Genomic DNA, 18,677 nt, shown 5'->3' with positions numbered 1-18,677 from the left:
GATAAAAATGTTATGTTCCAGTTCACATTATAGCAGAAAATGCACCCATAAATGGTCCTAACAATATACTATCTTCTGTAGCAACATGTCATCTTCGTAATCCAACAAAAAGACAAAACTTCATTGTCTCTCAGAGTCATTTTTTCACCAGAAGCGTAATTTCAGAAAATAAAGTAGGAAAAACGACATGAGCCCTATTTCAAACATAGCGAAAATATCACATCTACTGTATAAGCTCACAATGTGTCACATGGCAATGTGTTGTGAGCTTTTGTGAAAATGTTTGCATGCCCAAAATAGGGACACGAGGTTGAAAGTGTAAACGTATGGTTGCAGACAAGAAAACACGTGTCTACAGTATATCATAATGGTACATGTCAGATGAACTGTAGATGGATGGGTGTGCATTGAGATGCACTCGGCACCAATCTAAAATCTAATTAATCTGTGAAAAAGTTTACAAAGGTGGAGAAAATATGCATGAACTAATTGAATTTGAGGTTAGGGTAAATGCGAATGCTAGGGGGTGGCAATTTCCATCTCCTGGGACCCCAAAAGGACGCCCCTGTTTTTTCCACTACCGGACCACTAATGTTCTCACTACTGTTGTTGTTTGGCTCTTGCAGGGCTGTGTGGGCTGCTGCTCCCAGATGGGATTGTGTAACTGAATTAATCAAAGACACAATGAGAATATGTGTGTGCTCACTGCTCACATGACATATCTTTGGCCAACACAGTTAAAAACTAAATAAATAAATACCCAGCACTGCAGTAAAGATGGTTTTTAGCATCCGTCTGTCTGTCTGTCTGTCAGTCCAAAATGTTCAACCAGATGAACCCTAGCATCCCTATCAAGGACATGATGTAATTCTGTGAAAATAGGTGAACATTTGGCAAAAAATAGCCGATGTACAAGCTCAAGCAAGTTGTGTGTTTGTAGATCAGCTATTTTTGGTGAAGAGATTTTATGTAGTGCATGGGTCTTCAACAGGGGATCCGGGACCCCTAGGGGTCCTCAGAGTTACTACAGGGGGTCCTCCAAACCTTTGACAGTTTTTTTCTTCTTTTTTATATTAACCACTTGAACCCTAGTGTCCATATTCTGAGAACTTTAGCCAAAGATAGCAGATCGACAAGCTCACAACGCCTCACAGTGCGAGGCGTTGTGAACTTGTAGATATGCTTTGGTGTAGAGGGGAAAAAGAGCAGACAGAGTGAAAGGTCAAGTATTTACATATACGGTTCAAGTGGTTAAATATCTGAAAACTCAAATTGACGTGAATCCAAAATACACTGAAGATTGTGCTGTCAAGCAATGAAACTATATGGAATCTATGATAAGGTTGCTTCATCTCTCTCTCAACTAAGGGGTCCTTGGCCTGAAAACGTTGAAGACCACTGATGTAGTGGGAAACAAAGAGGGGGCCAAGTATAGCACCCTGTCAGACCGGTGTCAAGCAAGGCTTCAAGTTCCTAAGTGCAAAGAGAGAGCTGGTGGGAGCTCATCACAGACATGCTTGATTCCACTGGTCTCAGATGGAATCCCACCACAGCCCCTCTCTCTGCTCCCGAGCCTGACTCCCTGCTCGCATTCCAACTGTCTGTCGGAATTAATAGAAATGGCAACGGGGGAGTGTGCCGTGTCACTCATGTTATAGATGAGAACATCGGATTCCCTTACATAGACAACTGAACGGAACAGAATCTTGGATGTTGGACAAAAAAAAGTCAGTGAGAATCACGAACACGCGTGAGACATGAAACAGATGACAGGAGGGGAGTAGATTAGAAGATTAACCAAATAGAGCCTGACTGATGCATTGCTTTGGCCGATATACAGATAGTAGCCTTTATTTGACTTTTTGGACAATTAGCGATATTGGTGATCGTGCAGCCGATTTTTTACTGATAGCTATTTATGAGCATTTCTGAATAAGCGGTAAAAAAGAAGAAAGAAAAAAACGAACCAAAAACCTCAGTCGGGTGGAAACCTTGTATGTCCAAATACTGTTAGTTTTGTATTTATCATTTAAAAAATGATTTAGACTAGTGAAAACAGCCGATCTACAAGCACACAACGTTGTGTGCTTGTAGATCTGCTGTTTTCACTACTTTTGTGCGACGGCCTTGTGTGATGAAGCGGCGCTTTACATCGCGAAAAAACATGCACATTTGAAACTTGGAGATGCGAGGTTTCTGCCCGACAGTGACGATATATTCAGCTTAAATGTTTCAGTATTTGGCATTTAAACAGAAAATGGGGATGGGCATCAGAACCTAAAGTGGGTTGGGTTCTAGTACCATTATAAGGTCTGAGCTGAGAGGAGAGGCCAGTAGACCACTACCTACAGGACAGACAGGGGTGTGTGCGCTTGAATGAAAGGGTTATTGTGATGAACATGAGGCTGCAGTAGTGCATACACAACCTGCCAGTAACCCACAAGCACCGTTTTTATTTACCATTGTAAAGAATGTTCGCTGCTGACCCGATGAAAGATTAAATGGTACTTTACAGTGTTTGTTTATGGTCATTAGAGCTGTCGGGTTGTCTCAGCACACTCCGAGGGCCGCGAACAAAAGCTGCGCTGATCGTAATGCTGGCAATTTCCCTGTTTTTTCGCAGGTCACTGCCAGGGGATTCGCCCCATTGTTGCAGTTTGCCTACACCGCTAAGCTGTTACTCAGCAGAGACAACATCCAGGAGGTCATCCGCTGTGCCGAATTCCTGCGCATGCACAACCTGGAGGACTCCTGCTTTCGCTTCCTGGAGGCCCAGCTGCGGAGCGAAGACGACGGCCTCCTGCTCTGCCGCAAGGTCGCCGCGGGCGAGGCCAACAACTCGGAGGACGAGGACATGCAGCCGGAGGTGGTCAGGCCTCCCATCACCTCCTCCTCCTCCCCGAAGTCGCGGCGGCGAGCGGACGGCCTCGCGTCCTTGCGGCGGCCCGACGACGAGTTGCGGCTAGCGGCGTCCGCGCCTTCGGGGGGCTTCGGGTCCCCGGACGGACGGCTGGACTACGACCGGCACGGGGCGTCGTCGGACCTGCCCCGCTGCCCCAAGTACAGGAAGTACCAGTGGGCCTGCAACAAGCACAATAACGACACCTCGTCACACACCAGTACCTCAGGTTTTCCAAGCACATTAAAGGAGAGCGGTGCGGGCGACCCCTCGGCGCTGGGCCCGAGCCGGCTGCCGCTGACCCAAATCAAGGTGGAGCCGCGGGCGGAGGAGGTGGCCATCTCGCTATGCCTGTCCGGGGACGAGCAGGAGGCCGGGGACAGGGACGGCGTGACGGCCATGGAGATGGACGGCCCCGCGTCGGCGGAGAGAACCAAGAGAACCAAGTCTCCCTCCTGCCTCCGAGCCTTCTTCAAGAAAGGGGCGGACCTGCCCGGCCTGCCCAGCGTCCCGCAGCAGCTATTCGCCAACAGACTCGTCTGCCCCGCCCAGGACAAGGGAACCTCTCAGGGAGATCACAAAAACGACTCGGGGCCCTTCGCCGGGGAGCTGGGCCTGTCGGTGCCCTCGCCGCAGGACGTGGACGGCTTCCCCGCCGGCCTGTCGCTCAGGTCCGCCTCCTGCGACGGCGTCTGCAAGCAGGAGGCGGAGCTGGACCGCCGCAGCAGCGTCATCTTCTCCTCGGGGGCGTGCGAGCGCCTGGGCACGCCGGCGCACTCCTACCCCGGCGGGAACTCGCTGGAGATGGAGCTGTCGGAGCACCACGCGCCCAAGGGCCTGTGGGCCGGCGCCAGCCACTCCCTCCCCAGCACCCAGACCTACTCCCCGGGCGGAGGCGTCACCCCCTCCTCCACCGACCCCCCGCTCCTGTGCCGCCCGCGGCCCAACACCAGCTGCCCAGTGCCAATCAAGGTCAGTGGTGTGAAGTAACCAAGTACATTTACTCAAGTACTGTACTTCTTTTTACATTTTTGAGGTATTTTTGCTTTACTGGAGTACTTCCAATTTCCAGTCATCTCGGAGTAGACTTTGAATTCCTTTGAATTATTTTTTACTGGTAACAGAGTATTTCTACACTTCAGCATTGATACTGTTACTTAAGTCAGTGGTTCTCAACCTGTGGGCCGGGACCCCCAGAGGGGTCCCCAAATTACTTTGGGGGTTCCCCGAGTTAATGTGCAACATTGTTTTCTCACTCAACAGTAAACAAACCAACATAACGTTTCAAGTGTATAGAGGCTATCTACACATTTCTAAAGTGACAATTTAAGGACATTTTAATACCTCTAAAATGACAAATGAATCATATTTTGTTCAAATATTAGAGGCAGAAATTGTGAAAATAGCCGATCTATATGCTCACAACGCCGCGAGGCGTTGTCGCGAGGCGTTGGGAGCATGTAGTTCGGCTATTTTCACAATAGAACCGCGTTATAAAAAATGTAACGCCTCAACTCTTAGTGCTCGTGAGGGTGTGTGTGGGGGGGGGGGTCCCCTGTTAAAATATGATTATGTTGGGGGCCGGTCTGTAAAGGTTGAGAACCAATAACTTAAGTAATAAACCTGGGTACTTTTTTTTCCCCCACCACTGTCCAGGTGTGCCCGCGCTCGCCGCCCTGCGAGACGCGCACCCGCACCTCCAGCTCCTGCTCGTCCTACTCCTACGCCGAGGACGGCAGCGGAGGCTCGCCGTGCAGCCTGCCCCAGTTTGAGTTCTCCTCCTCGCCGTGCTCCAACAACGTGGCACGCTGCCTCAACCCCGGCGACCCCGGCGCAGAGCAGATGGGGGTGGACGCGCTCTTCGGCCGCCCCGCCAAGATCAAGTGCGAGCAGTCGTACGTCACCAACTCCAGCGACGAGTCGGGCTCCTTCTCCGAGGGAGACAGCGTACAGGAGCGCGGCCCAGAGGTGAGTGTGTCAAATAAATGCCTTCTTACGTCAGTGGTTTCCCTAGCACAGTGGTTCTCTTCTCAACCCGTGGCTTGGGACCCCAGATGATTAACTTAATGTGCAACATTGTTTTGTCACTCAACAGTAAACGAACCAACATAAGGTTTTAGTGTATAGAGGGTATATGCACATTTCTAAAGTGTCAATTTAAGGACTTTTTAATACCTAATGACAAATTAAACATTAGCCAAATTGGCAAATATTAGAGGCAGACATTGTGAAAATAGCCACTGTCTGCCTTTATGTTCTCAACGTGATAGCAGTCCAACTAGTAAGTATAGTATTCAAAAAGGATAGGAAATAGCGACCTACAAGATCACAACGTGTCATATCACACAATACGTTCTGAACTTGTAGGTCGGCACGATCATTTATTCAAAGCATTTCTGCACCAAAAAGTTGTACAAAGAATATAGCATTAAGGGTTAACATGTCTGAAAAACAGATGTATGCGTGCGCACGTGCATGCACGGGTGTGCATGCTCGCACGCGTGGAGGGTCTCCGCTTTTGTCCAATGCAAGGAGGGGAGAGCTCAGAGGAACAAAAGATTGAGAAGAACCACTGTCCTGCCATGTTAATTAATATATAACGTAGCTGTGGCAGTCTGTCCCACCTCGGCTAATTAGAACGGCGGTGGCTCTCCGTGCTCTCCAGGTCTGCATTAGCAGTCATTAAATCATCGTGTAACAGACGAGGGGACTGTTAGGTATGAGATTTACAGGCACCACCAAAGGGCACAGATGTGCTTTGATATTATTAATCTGCTTTATGCACCGCTGGATATCTGTGTAATGAGTCTGAATGTGTGAGAGATTCCAAATGCAGCCAGAGAGGATTCTGAGGCTGCACAGCACACACACTCACCGGAGAGGAGGCGTGTTCCCTTCCGAGGAACGTGATTGGTGGAGAGAGGCGTTTGCGTGCATGCGTGCGCACGTGTGCTGCGTACCGTATGTGTGTGTTGTTGTGTTTCTCAGCCAGAAGGGTCAGGATTCTCTAAGGGACAGACTGGCCCTCTGATGTTCTTCCCCGCATCGCTCTCTCCCTCTCTCCATCCCCCCGCCAGTGCCAGCCCACCCCTAACTAGCTCATGTCGGCCCCCGCCACAGACCCTGACATCTATAATCCGCCTCTCATAAATATGCTCCTGATCATCCTCACGGTAGCTGCAGCGTGCCAGCGTTGGGCACTGACATTTGTGTGGTTGATCACCAATTAGCTGCAGTGCTGCAGTCGCTGCGAAGGTGTATATGGCATGTCACAAAGAGCGCACAGCCTTTGAATTATTGCAGTGACACGTATGTTCGCCTGTCACAATTATGATATAGGCCTATAAAAACGTCTGGATGAAATGAACATAATGTGTCATATCAAAAAAAAAAAAAATTTGGGGGTCACAAAATCTTTTGTGAGCTTGTAGCTTGGCTATTTTCGCAATTCTTTTATGGGTTAGGGTTTGAAAGTAAGTACAGTATGTATGTGGCCTGTTTTGGTGATAGTACATGAGGCCTATTCATTTGAATTATTTGTACCAGTCATTGTCATTTCTTTGTATGTTTCAGTAATCAGCTTTTTATATTTAAAGCTTCACTGTGGACTGTGTAACTTTCCTCTTCTACCGCAAGTTCTGAAATGTGTAGCATTGAGCTAATAGAGCCCATGCCTGCCTGTTTGCTCCAGGGATAAATTGCCTGTTTGCTCAGGAGATAAAGGAAAAAGTAACATTTAATACAGACCTTTTACTTGTATTTTTCTATTATGGTATTGCTACTTTTACTTCAGTAAATTCCTCCACCCCTGGTGAGTGGGCAGAGAGGTGTGGACAGTGTGGTGACCAGAGCGCAGCGCTGTAGCACACGTACGCTACAGTGCTGACGAGGATGGATGGACGGCCAATCCTCTAATCATCATCCCACTAATCCTGGCAGGCCAGACATGCTCAGGGCTGCCCGCTCAGCCAGACGACTGTTGTTGTTTACTTGGGGAAAGATCAGTGCAGGACAGACTAAACAGGCAGTGACAGTCACTTGTGTAACAGTTTAACGCCTTTCCCTTTGCCAAGGGAAAAATGAGAGACCGGCAAATTGTCGAGTATGTTGACGGGTTATAGCGCTTTGATGCCCCCGCTCGATTCCACCTTCAAAACGACATTACATTTACTGAGGGGAAATGAATTGGAAATGTAATTTAATCATTTAAATCGTTAGAAGAGCCCTGATACTGATAAGGCATTGGGGTGCGTACCACACGGGTGCAATGCCCTGATCAGAGAGACTGGTTTGATTCCCGGCTGGCATGGACGATTGGCTTGCCTTTTCCCCTTTTCCCTACTGTCTCTCTCCACAGCTCCTGTCTTTCTCTCCACTATCGCTGCCTTAAAGGCTTAAAAATGCCTCTCCCCTGTTAGGGTTGGGGGGCGGGGGTATCCCTGATAAATAAGAGCTCAATTTTACAGTGTGAAACGTAAAGGAAAACTGTAGGTGTTTAATTGATGCTCTCGAGCAAGCAGGTACACAGAAGAGTGTTCATTTACATATGAGTAAATGTTTGCACTTTTCAGAATTAAGTGAAAAATCGAACCTCTGTTCGAAGTGGAGCTGTGTGTGTGTGTGTGTGTGTGTGTGTGTGTGTGTGTGTGTGTGTGTGTGTGTGTGTGTGTGTGTGTGTGTGTGCAACAGCGCCCCTCCCTTAACATGTGTGGTCAGAAAAGGTTACTGCAGGCTACAGACAGACAGACAGACAGACAGACACGGAGACAGACAGACCCACACACACGGCCACGTATAGGGAGCTTGTGTTCCACACAGCTCCAAAAACCCCACAGGATATCTGTTGTATCGGGAGGGGAGGTCCACCCGTGCCCGGTGTATTCCAGAATGACTTACCATGACGAGCAAGCAAGTAGACATTCCTTGTCGTCACTGTCGGGCAGAAACCTCGTATCTCCAAGTTTCAAATGTGTAAATTTGTTCGCAAAGTTAAAGCCCTGCTTCATCACGCAAGGCCCACAAAAGTAGTGAAAACAGCCGATCTACAAGCACACAACGCCTCGCGGTGCGAGGCGTTTGTGTGCTTGTAGATCGGCTGTTTTCACTAGTTTAAATCATTTTAAAAACAAACGGTTTTGGTCATAAAAGGTTTCCACCCGACAACGACGTTGTCTTAGCTCAGTAGGACACACTAGAGACATGCTGGACCGTTTTGGGTTTTCCGACCTCTTAACTGCTAGTCTATCCTTCCATCCCATAATTACGCCGACCAAGCCCATGTTTCATTCGAGGTAGCAGAGATCAGAATTAGTTTTGATGTTGCCTGGCTGCATGGCGGAGAGGCGAAGGATAAGGTGCTCCGCTTCTCTTGGCTAAAGTGCACAGGGGGTTCTGAGAATAAAGACAGAGAGAGAGGAGTGTGTGGGGGGGGGGGGGTGGATGAGAAAGAGAGAGAAACTGGTGCGTTGCCATGGTGATCAGATCTCATAGAGCAAGTCCCCCACTTCACCAGGAAGCCTGGTTTATGCTCCGTCGGCACGGCGGTGCCGCACGGCGAAAATAGCCGACCTACAAGCTCACGACGCGTCGCGGATGCGCCGCGTCGTGAGCTTGTAGGTCGGCTATTTTTGTTGCGCGACAGAGTATGAAACCTGGGTAAAAAAGTGCTGGAGAGGCATGACAGGTTGGTGCCTCTGACCGCGGGGAGAATTGCACAAACACTAGCACACGCACACACAGCACTGCCAGATATAAAAGAGATAGAGAGAGAGAGCCCCGCTGGTGATAATGTAATTATTACCTTCATAGCCACGCTCGCAGGCATGCGTTTAGATTTATAGACCTTTTGGAACAAGCGGCGGGGCCCCTTCCTTGCCTTGCTGAATGAATGCTGCCACTGTGTGTGAATCACACACCGGATTGATTTACACAAGAACTGAGCTGTCACCAAACCCAGGAGACCTGCCATGCCCCCACCACCACCGCCACCCCCAAAAAATGACTCAGAGACATCTCACTTCCCTTTGTCATCCCTCTGTGTGTGTGTGTGTGTGTGTGTGTGTGTGTGTGTGTGTGTGTGTGTGTGTGTGTGTGTGTGTGTGTGTGTGTGCGCGCGTGCACGTGCGTGCGTGCGTGCGTGCGTGCGTGTGTGTGTGTGTGTGTGTGTGTGTGTGTGTGTGTGTGTGTGTGCGTGCGTGTGCTTGTAGGGCTGCAACTTTTGATGATTTAGATTTAGATGACTTTCTAGATTAATCGAATAACCGAGAAGCCCTTTTTTCATCAACAAATCAACCTGAAAAAACAAAACAAAAAAACAAACACAAATTGATTTTTATAATCTATTAAATTGATGAATCTGATTAACCACTTAAGCCCTATATTTTGTCCTGCAACAGTGCAGCACAACCATAGCAATTGTTGATTAAATCGTCAATAGAGGGTATGCGCGTGACATCATCATCATCATACCTGGAAGTTATGCGGGAACGCCTACTGAGTGGCAAAAAACTACTTTCTGGCCTTGACAGCCCATACATGCAAGCAGAAACGTCCTATCTGATTGCACTAAACGACGTTAAACAACGTTAAACTCACTCTGCCACTCGGTTTGCCACTCGATGTGCCATTCACTTTATGCATGCGCATCCCTCTATTCGGTTAACGGTTGTACACCGCGCGTGTGCGTGCGCCCGTGCGTGCGTCAAAGGGCACAATCCCGTTGTTGGCACTGCGTTGCCACGCACAATATCCTGCTGTCCAATATGTGTTGACTCACATGCAGGGTTATCTGCCAGCTTTCCACTGTGCTATCACTGGGGCCGCTGATAAGATTTATTATGAATGAACGTTTCCCAGGTCTCCTTGCCTCCACTGCCGACGCTGTTTGTGGCCTTATAGCGGAGGTCAAGGCAAGGAAGGTGCTCACAAAAGTGAATAAAAAGGAAAGAGTGACTGTACAATACACGAGTTCCCACTTTTTTTGGTGATATTTTTGTAATGTTTTTTTATTGAGTCTACTTTTATAAATCCTGTTTTATCCATGATAGTGGAGCTGTCCAATAATATGTACTTGACCAGTGCATCTAATAAGTGTCAATTAAACTGAATGTGGTTGTCAGTGAGATCAGTGTCAGGTTACCCTCCTATGCTCCTTCCTTTTAGCCTTTATCTGCTGCAGTGCTTTCCAAACAAGTGGATCGGGACCATTCTTTGGGCTGCGGACCCGTTTTTAGTTACATTTTGCATTATTATTTTGTTTTTAAATAGATTGTTATTTAAAAAGATTTTAAAAAGACAAGCTATCAACACATTGCTATGTTGCACTTTGGGTGCTTTTAGATCAAGTATTTGAAATATTTTCAAATACTATTAATTAGGGTTTGAGTGGTCAATAATTATATTATTCATATCTTTATTTTGTCTTTGGGTCGCGGAAAGACACCAAATTTCTCTTTTTGGGTCTCGAGCTCAAATGTTTGGTGAACTGCTGATCTGGTGAAATAAATGCCGCCTCATGCTTCCTGGGTCTCTCTTTTTTTCTTTTTTTCTCTGTCACCCCTCTGAACCTGACTGTAGGGCTGTACAAACAAGCTCAGTGCCCAGGGAGAGAGCTACTCTCTGGGTGTGTTTGCAGAGTAAATGGCAGGGCCCCTGGTCCTGGCGGGGCGGCAGATACAGCCGCTATCGGGAAGCGGTGAACTACATGTAATTAACCACTTAAAGCCTACACTTGGTTGATCGGAATCCCTCCGGGCTCTGTTTTCGCTTTACATTAAATATCTCTGAAAATAGCTGAGCTACAAGTTTGTAGATTGGCCATTTTCTGCTAAAGTTTGCTTAGACCTTTTGACTTTGCCGTACGATCTTGGTGTCGATGTCGCATGGCGGAATAGCTGATCTACACACTCACACAACATGTCACAATGCAGTGCGTGAAATGTGGAAAATACCTCACGTTCATATTTGCATAGTGATTCAAGTACTTAATTTACTTTCTTTTTTTGCCATGTTTGTGCAGTTAACTGCGATACAATATAACATACCTTACTAGATGGGACTGTTTTGTTAAGGACTGGTTTACTGTCGGGCTCAAGGGTATTCCTGGAAGCTGTATTGCCAGCTATTTTGTTTGTCAGATATTTGGCTATTAAGTTTAGAATGTTTTGAATCTGACAGGCTATAGTTTAGAATGTTTTGATATTAGTCATAAAGTAAGTGATTATTGTTATGTATTAACAGTGTAGATGTTGCATGCTATTTTACCTGGCTAACTGATATAGAAAAGTTGACATTCCTTGTTAACTTTATTTTTTATTTAGTTTTATGTATGAGCTGAGAACAAGTGGGCACTTTTGGCAATAAACCAAATTGAGTGGCATTTTCTGCTGCCATGTCCCTTTTTAATTTCATATCACATACATTGTCAATTTGACCTTTTTTTTGTTTAATTTTTTGGACAATGTAGTATTATATCAACTCCTTGTTCCAAGTAGCAATAGTTAACCAAATTATCTTTCTCCAGAGCGTTGCTCTGCTGTAGTTCAACATGCTTCTAGTGTGAAATAATTGGCGTTTTTTTACAAAGAAAGAAAGCTATTCTTTTTCAAAGTAGCTTCCCCATTTCACTGGAAATAAGGGCATGGAGGCGCTGATAAAAATAGCCGCTCTGAACTCACTGGACACAATGAATCCCCCTGGACGGGGAAGGAAGTTGTTAAACCGAAGCCTGCTTTGACCCAAGCAGCGCAGTTCGCTCGAAGGTGGCCCGAGTCACGTGAGGTCTGTGGGGTGGCGTGCTTGTTGTTATGTGCCTTTTGCTTGAGCCACATAATTATGTGTTAAGCCTATAGTTCAGACCGAAGAATTTGCGATGAGACAGAACTCTTTTAAGCCCGATTTATATGCTGTGTGCTTTAACCACTTGAAACCCCATGCATGACTATTCTGGGGAGGGGGGGACATTCGCAAAAAATAGCCGATCTACAAGCTTGCAATGCACATTGTGAGCTTTTAGATTGGCTATTTGGTGGAGAGATTTGGTGTAGACGGAAAAAAGTGGTCAAAGTACAGCTGTAATTCAAGTCCGGTTCTCTGAGACTAGAGGGTTGGTTAAATTAGCAGATCTACAAGCTTGTAGATCAGCCATTTTCAGTGCACAACACCGCCATCTCTGTTGTCTGAATGGATACAGGATAGACATCTGGGCACCTCAATGTAAAATTGGCTATTTTGCCCAAAATGTAAAAAATAATAATAATAATAATTAAGTATACATGATGTGAACATGCACGGTACTTCAATTTCAGACTTAATTTTTTCCTTCAACTTCTTGCTGATGCCCCAAAATGAGTGAATATTCAGGTTTTGTAGCTATTGTAGAAATATTAGACCTTAATTGTCGAATATCTTTACTTTACTTTACTTAAGACCATTTTTCAAATATTAAATGTTTTAACATTTTGGACAAAACATCCAATTTTCCATCGAGGTGCTCCGATGTCCCTAGTGTCCCCCCACCTATCCAGTTACCATCTGAATTAGCCCTGCAGGCCCCTTACACACACGCACAACACAGAGAACTCCCATTGCTCAGGAGTTTTCGCGCCCATGGGAGACCAAACATCAGCCTAAGGGGATTCCCCCCCGCCCCCCTGGCTTAGGGAAACATTAGGCCTCTCTGGGCTTCACAGTTGCATTCACTCCCCTTTGGCCCGCCACCTCCATGGAGCAACCTGATCCCCGAGGAGGTCCCCAGTGTCACCACCTGGATTCAAACCGTAGTCTCCCTCATGGGAAACCAGACGGCTACACCCTTCCCCCCTGTAGGGAGATGGAATACAGCAAGAGAGCAGAAGGAAACAAAACAGTCAAGTAAAACTGTATGAAATAAACGCCAATCTAAAAAGTGAAAACAAACGTCAGCACTATAAGGCTACGTATGCTATAAGATTGAGGTTCAAGTGCACATGTGTGTATGTAAATGAACAAATTATATAGTTGCTGACTGTCGGGCAGAAGACGTGTATCTCCATATTTCAATTCTTTGATGCTTTTTCATAAATAAATGAATGTTTTCTTTTTCACACAAGAGTTTTACGCAAAAGTAGCAAAAAATAGCTGCTTTTCTCTCCCCTTCTCCCCCACATATAATTTAAATATAGTGTCGTTGTCGGGTGAAAACCAAAACCATTCGTTTTGCATTTTTCATTTTAAAAATGATTTAAACTAGTGAAAACAGCACACAAAAAGCACACAATGCCTCGCGGTGCGAGGCGTTGTGTGCTTGTAGATCTCCTGTTTGATCACTACTTTTGTACGACAGCCTTGTCTGATGAAGCATGGCTTTACTTTGCGAAACGTACACGTTTGAAACTTGGAGATACTGTACAAGGTTTCTGCCCGACAGTGACGATATATATATATTTTTTACATACAAGGTTTCAAGGTTTCTATGCGACAGCAGCTACATATTGCTGTGTTGTGTTCCGGGCGGCATGCTACAATACATGTGTGAAGACTGACCTCCACAGTGACTGCCACTGTAAAAATGTAATGGCTGTGATTCTTTTTATGGCCGTGTTTGAATGGCGTCTGAGCTGTGCCCAATGTCAGGTCTCTGGGTCAATGAGGGTCAAGAGATCAGAGACGTTGACCGGCTGAGAGGTCAGTCAGTGTGTGTGACAGACTCCTTCAAACCACCCACACACAACACAGTGCTCTGAATACTGCAGCAAATCGTTGTTGTCGGGTGGAAACCCCGTAAGTCCAAAACCGTTAGTTTTGTATTTATCATTTTAAAAATGATTTAAACTAGTGTAAAATAGCCGATCAGCAAGCACACGTTGTGTGCTTGTTGATCAGCTATTTTCACTAGTCTTGTGCGACAGTCTATTATGATGAAGCAGGGCTTTAATTTCCGAAGAAAAAAATCATATGTTTGAGATACAAGGTTTCTGCCCGACAGTGACGAAATACTGCATGAACCTCACGGCGACGAGGAGAACGTAACCACTTAAACCCCTAAATAGGTACTATGTGTAAATATGTAGAGGATTTGTTTGTTTTTCACTGGTTGATCTCTCTTCTCCCTTAATTGCCTCCCCTAGCTGCTTCTTTGTCCCTTTATTCCTTTATGGAAATAACAAAAACTGTGGAGCTTGCACAAAATTGAATTTCACCCACTGTTTTACACCTGTAAACCTGTGATGTGACAATTAAGTTGTCTTCTGATTTTGATTTTGATACTTGAGCCCCCCTAGGGGTCTACACCAGGTCCCCTCCTTTTTTCCCTCTACAGGCTAGGGCTGTATTTTGATTGTCTTAAGTACCAGCTCTTATGCCTTAACTTAAAGGCCTGTCCATACTGTCTCCGACCACCAAACTTTTCGTCAGAGAGTTCACACTTTCCGACGTGCAGCTTTACGAACTCTAATTCGGGGTAATGCTTTTCAGAAGATGCGAGTGACGTCATTTTGTAGTTCAACCGGACCTTTACGACAAAGGTTTGGTGGTCTGAGACAGCATGGACAGGCCTTTAAGTTAAGGCATAAGAACTGGTACTTAAGACAATCAAAATAGAGCCCCATGATGATCTAGGAGCTCACTTTTTGTTCTTTTTGCTAAATGTTCACCTCTAGAATATGGACACTATATGGTACACTGTGGTTCATTTGGTTAACTGGGTCCGTAAGGGTCCCCTACTAACACTGAGGGTTTTGCTGTGCAGTGCAGTGATGTCTATTCAATCAATCAATCAATCTTTATTAGCGGACTCAGGTCCATAAAACAGGGTACAAGACATAAAACAGGGTACAAGACATAAAAGAAACAACAGGCAATAAAAATCAATAAGAAAATGTAAAATAAATAGTACATAACTTAGCCCACAGGAAAAACACACAGGCATTTTAGCCAGTGTACCCTTAGTCTGGATGATAGTGTGAACTGCTCATAAGGGGGCTTAAAAGCGTCTTAAAAGCATCTATTGAGCATCTCTTAAGTGAGTCTATTCTCTCCCTGTCTCCCTCCATTCCTCTGCATTTCCCTCCTCTTTCTTGGTTACTTTCTCTGTATCTCTTCCTTTTCTGCTTCTCTGTTTTCCTTTGCCTTTCTGCAGTGCTCTCTCTCTCTCTCTCTCTCTCTCTCTCTCTCTCTCTCTCTCTCTCTCTCTCTCTCTCTCTCTCTCTCTCTCCTGAGTTTCTTCTCGTATTTCTCTCCTAACCCCCCCTCCCTCCCCACCCCCTGCTCTTATCTCTGTCTCTCGGTCTCTCTCTCTCTTTCACTCTCGCTCCCAGTGCAGTGTGGGGGCGTTAAGCTCGTTTCTAAGCGTATCGTCTGGCGGTTGCAAATATTGATCGCAGAGCAGAGCCGAGTGGGAGGAGGAATGAGGAAGCAGTCCTGAGAAATCAGCACATTGTTCTTTATCAGGCCAAACATGAAACAGAGCCAATGTGTGTGACAGGAAGCTCACAAGGCCGGATCAGTTCCGCTGTACAACAGACCCTTTGCTCTACTCACTGATATGATGCGTCTTGTGGCCTATATATATATATATATATCGCGTGAGGTTCTCAAACGTTTTCATGTCAAAAAATTGATTTTGGCTGCAGACCCCCTTCTGAAAACATTTTGTGCCGGGGAACAAACATTCTCAAGACTTTTTGAAAATGTTCAAACATAGCAGAGGTATAATCTCACTGCGTGTCACAGTAGCCAAAGTATAAAATATGAATAAAGTGGTTAAACAAAAGTGATGCTACCGGTATATTAACTAACATTACTGGGGACCCCTGAGAACCACTGCACTTTGAGAACCACATGCTCTGTGTCGATTAGCATTAGAACTGAACCAGACCGATGTATCGGTTTGGACATATTGTCCATTATTTTACTTTTGTGATGATATATATTGGCAGCAGATGTGATTCTGTTTTATTACTTTCAACCTGGCATTTGGGCATGTAATTATAGGTGACATTTTTTTGAATGTATTCATAACGATTTCTACAATAGTCGATCTTGAATCAAATCTATGTTCACTTTTTGACAATATATCGGTCAAAACATCATAAACTCTCCAAAATTGAGATCGGCATAAAACGTAAAAATCCCGCATCATTGAGTCAGACTCTAATTCATAACGTAGCCACTCTTACCATCTAGGTCGTGGCGTATAAAGTATAAAGTGTTTTTGTTTGCACGAGTTTGAGTCGCCTACCACTATTGGTTCCGAAATTGACTTTGTGGAAAATACAATGGCCATTTGAGACTGTCTTGCAACCTCCTGATTGACAAACTATTTTATATACACAGTGAATGTAAAGCCTGAAGCCTTAGTTAATGATTATTTCAACAACAAAATGCTCTTAATACTAATGAGCTCCTTCTTAAAGTTATCTCCTCCCAGATGAATGCAGGGGTGAGGCATTTATTGTATAGCTGTGAAGAAGATAAGACAGAGTGCATCTAGCCTTGGGCCCTGTGTGGACTGCCCTGTGTGCAGGTCAGAGCAGGACTGCATGTTAGCATCTGCAAATGAGACAACACAGAGCCTTGTGATTGGTTCACACAGCTGGAGTTCAGTTAGAGAGGCAGGGGGCTGACATTTATAAAAGGGCCTTTTGGTGCTTGATACCACACTGAACTAAGCATAAACAAGTCAATACTGGAGATGTGGCGTAACGGCATGGATTTCTACACAGAGAGGGCAATTCTTTCAACATAAGATGCCGCATTCAAGTTCAGCAGTAGTCCGGATTTTCTCTTGAATGCTACCTTCAGGTACGGCAGGGAAAGAGGGCATTTGCATTTCTTTCACCATAGTAAAAACTGCATTCATGGTCTGGAGAGGGCACTTTTTTACAGACGGATAAAAGGGCAGGGGCTCAAGCCCCCTTTGATGTCTATGTGTGCACGTGCCTGCTGCTCCCTCCCAGGTCACACCAACTTCCACTACCACTTCAGCATCACTTTTCCACGCAGGGTAGGGTAGGGAAGTCCCATACTCATTTGGTAAACATTTTCAACTGGAGCCCAACAATGTGCAAGCTATTTTTCTCTTTTTTTTTTTGTAAGTTCATTGTGTTGTTTTTTTTGCTCAGCAATTGCTTCATCTGGGATTGGATGTGTGTGTTCTTGCTCAACAACTAATTGAGAATGAGACAATGTTGCCATTAAAACACACTGAAAATATGATCAAAAACTAAAAAAGATGGCAGCTGCAGGTCAGTCATGGAGAGAAATCTGGTATACAAAGATGAACGACATGTTTGCCTAGTGCGAGTTGACAATAATTGTCAACTGTCAACAATATTATTGTCTTCTAAACATTTCTTTTTAATATTATTATAAAAAAAAAAAAAAAAAAAAAAGAGAAAATGAGGAAGAGTTCTTGGTAACAGACGAGCCCTATTTTCTTTCTTCTTCTTTTTTCTCTTTCGGACCCCATTTGCAGCATAATGACCCAGTGAAAGGGAGAGTGAGGGAGGGAGGGAGGAAGAGGGATGGAGGAATGAAGAGAATGGCTGGGGAAGAAAAAAAGGGCAGCGGCATAAATCCGGAACAGTTGGGAGTGAATTTATGACCAGTGGTGAAGCGTACTCTGTCATCTCAGCCCTTGATGCCAAACTGCTTCTCCTGGTGGAGTGACTAAATATAGACCCACCGTCCCCCCCCCCCCCCAATCCCCCTGCCCCCCCACCGCCGCCCCGCATACGACTGACTGCTGAATGAGGGGAAGAGGAAAGAAAATGAACCACACACATACGCATACGTTTGTGTTACTGGTACTTCTGAGAACGTTGCCATTTTAGGACGTCAGTTTTCTGAACGCCACTTTTTGTTGTTGTTGTTTTAACCCTATTCCTAAAGCCGAAAATAGCCAACTTACATTATTTTCGGTGCGCGACACACATTAGAGGCATAGCTCCGACACTAAAATCTAACCTCTGAATGCCTAAGCCTAACACAAATATTTTCCTAATTGTAAGCCGAACTCCCCAAATATTTTATAGCCATAAACAAATATTTCTCTTGTGAGGACCAGGGAAGCTGTCCCCACAATCTCCACGTAATCTCTCAAATTCTGCTACACTATTTGGCCCTATACAAGTGAGTATTCTGAGTAATACAAGCACACACTTTTGAAAACAGCAGATCTACAAGCTCACAATGCGTCGCGATGCGACGCATTGTGAGCTTGTAGATCGGCTATTTTCAAATGGTCGAAATGTAGGGCTGAAGTGGTTAATGTGTGTTTTGTACTAATAATCAAAATCTACAAAGTAACTAAAGTTGTCAAATAAATGTAGTGGAGTAAAAAGTTTGAGATGTTGTGGAGAAGAAGTAAAAGTATTGGAAATTGTAAATACTCAAGTAATGTCCAAATACCTCAAAAAAGTACAGTACTTAAGTAAATGTAAACACACACACACACGCACACACAGCACACACACACACACACACACACACACACACACACACACACACACACACACACACACACACACACACACACACACACAGCACACAGCGCACACACACACACACACACACACATACACACACACACAAACACACATGGTCGTCGCTGCGAGAAGTGGCACCTGCCTACTGCCCTGCGCATAATGCCCCCCCTTTGCCCACCTGCCCTCATGGTTGCCCGTTTCACCAGCCCTCAGCGGCCATCAGTAATTTAATCGCCAACAGAGTCATCTTCTCCTGGGCTCGAGACGGAGCTGGCAGCTTTAGTGTGATAGTGTTTTATGGCCCCCCCCCCTCC

General features: G+C 45.5%; 1 protein-coding gene across 1 annotated transcript in view; it reads left to right on the top strand.

Annotated features, from left to right (window-relative positions):
* Positions 1–18,677, top strand: part of bach2b (BTB and CNC homology 1, basic leucine zipper transcription factor 2b) — a gene marked incomplete at its 3' end in the record, with an annotated part of 53,697 nt that overhangs the window by 25,902 nt on the left and 9,118 nt on the right. The window contains exons 2-3 of the mRNA XM_080744183.1: positions 2,624–3,871; positions 4,556–4,867. Coding sequence (XP_080600309.1) covers positions 2,624–3,871; positions 4,556–4,867 — 1,560 coding nt within the window. The remainder of the gene's footprint in view (positions 1–2,623; positions 3,872–4,555; positions 4,868–18,677) is intronic.

This window comes from Nannobrachium achirus (genome assembly GCF_963921795.1).
Source record: "Nannobrachium achirus genome assembly, chromosome: 16".
NCBI classification, from domain to species: domain Eukaryota; kingdom Metazoa; phylum Chordata; class Actinopteri; order Myctophiformes; family Myctophidae; genus Nannobrachium; species Nannobrachium achirus.
Note: the sequence above shows the minus strand (reverse complement) of the source record. Positions and strands in the feature narration are given on the sequence as shown.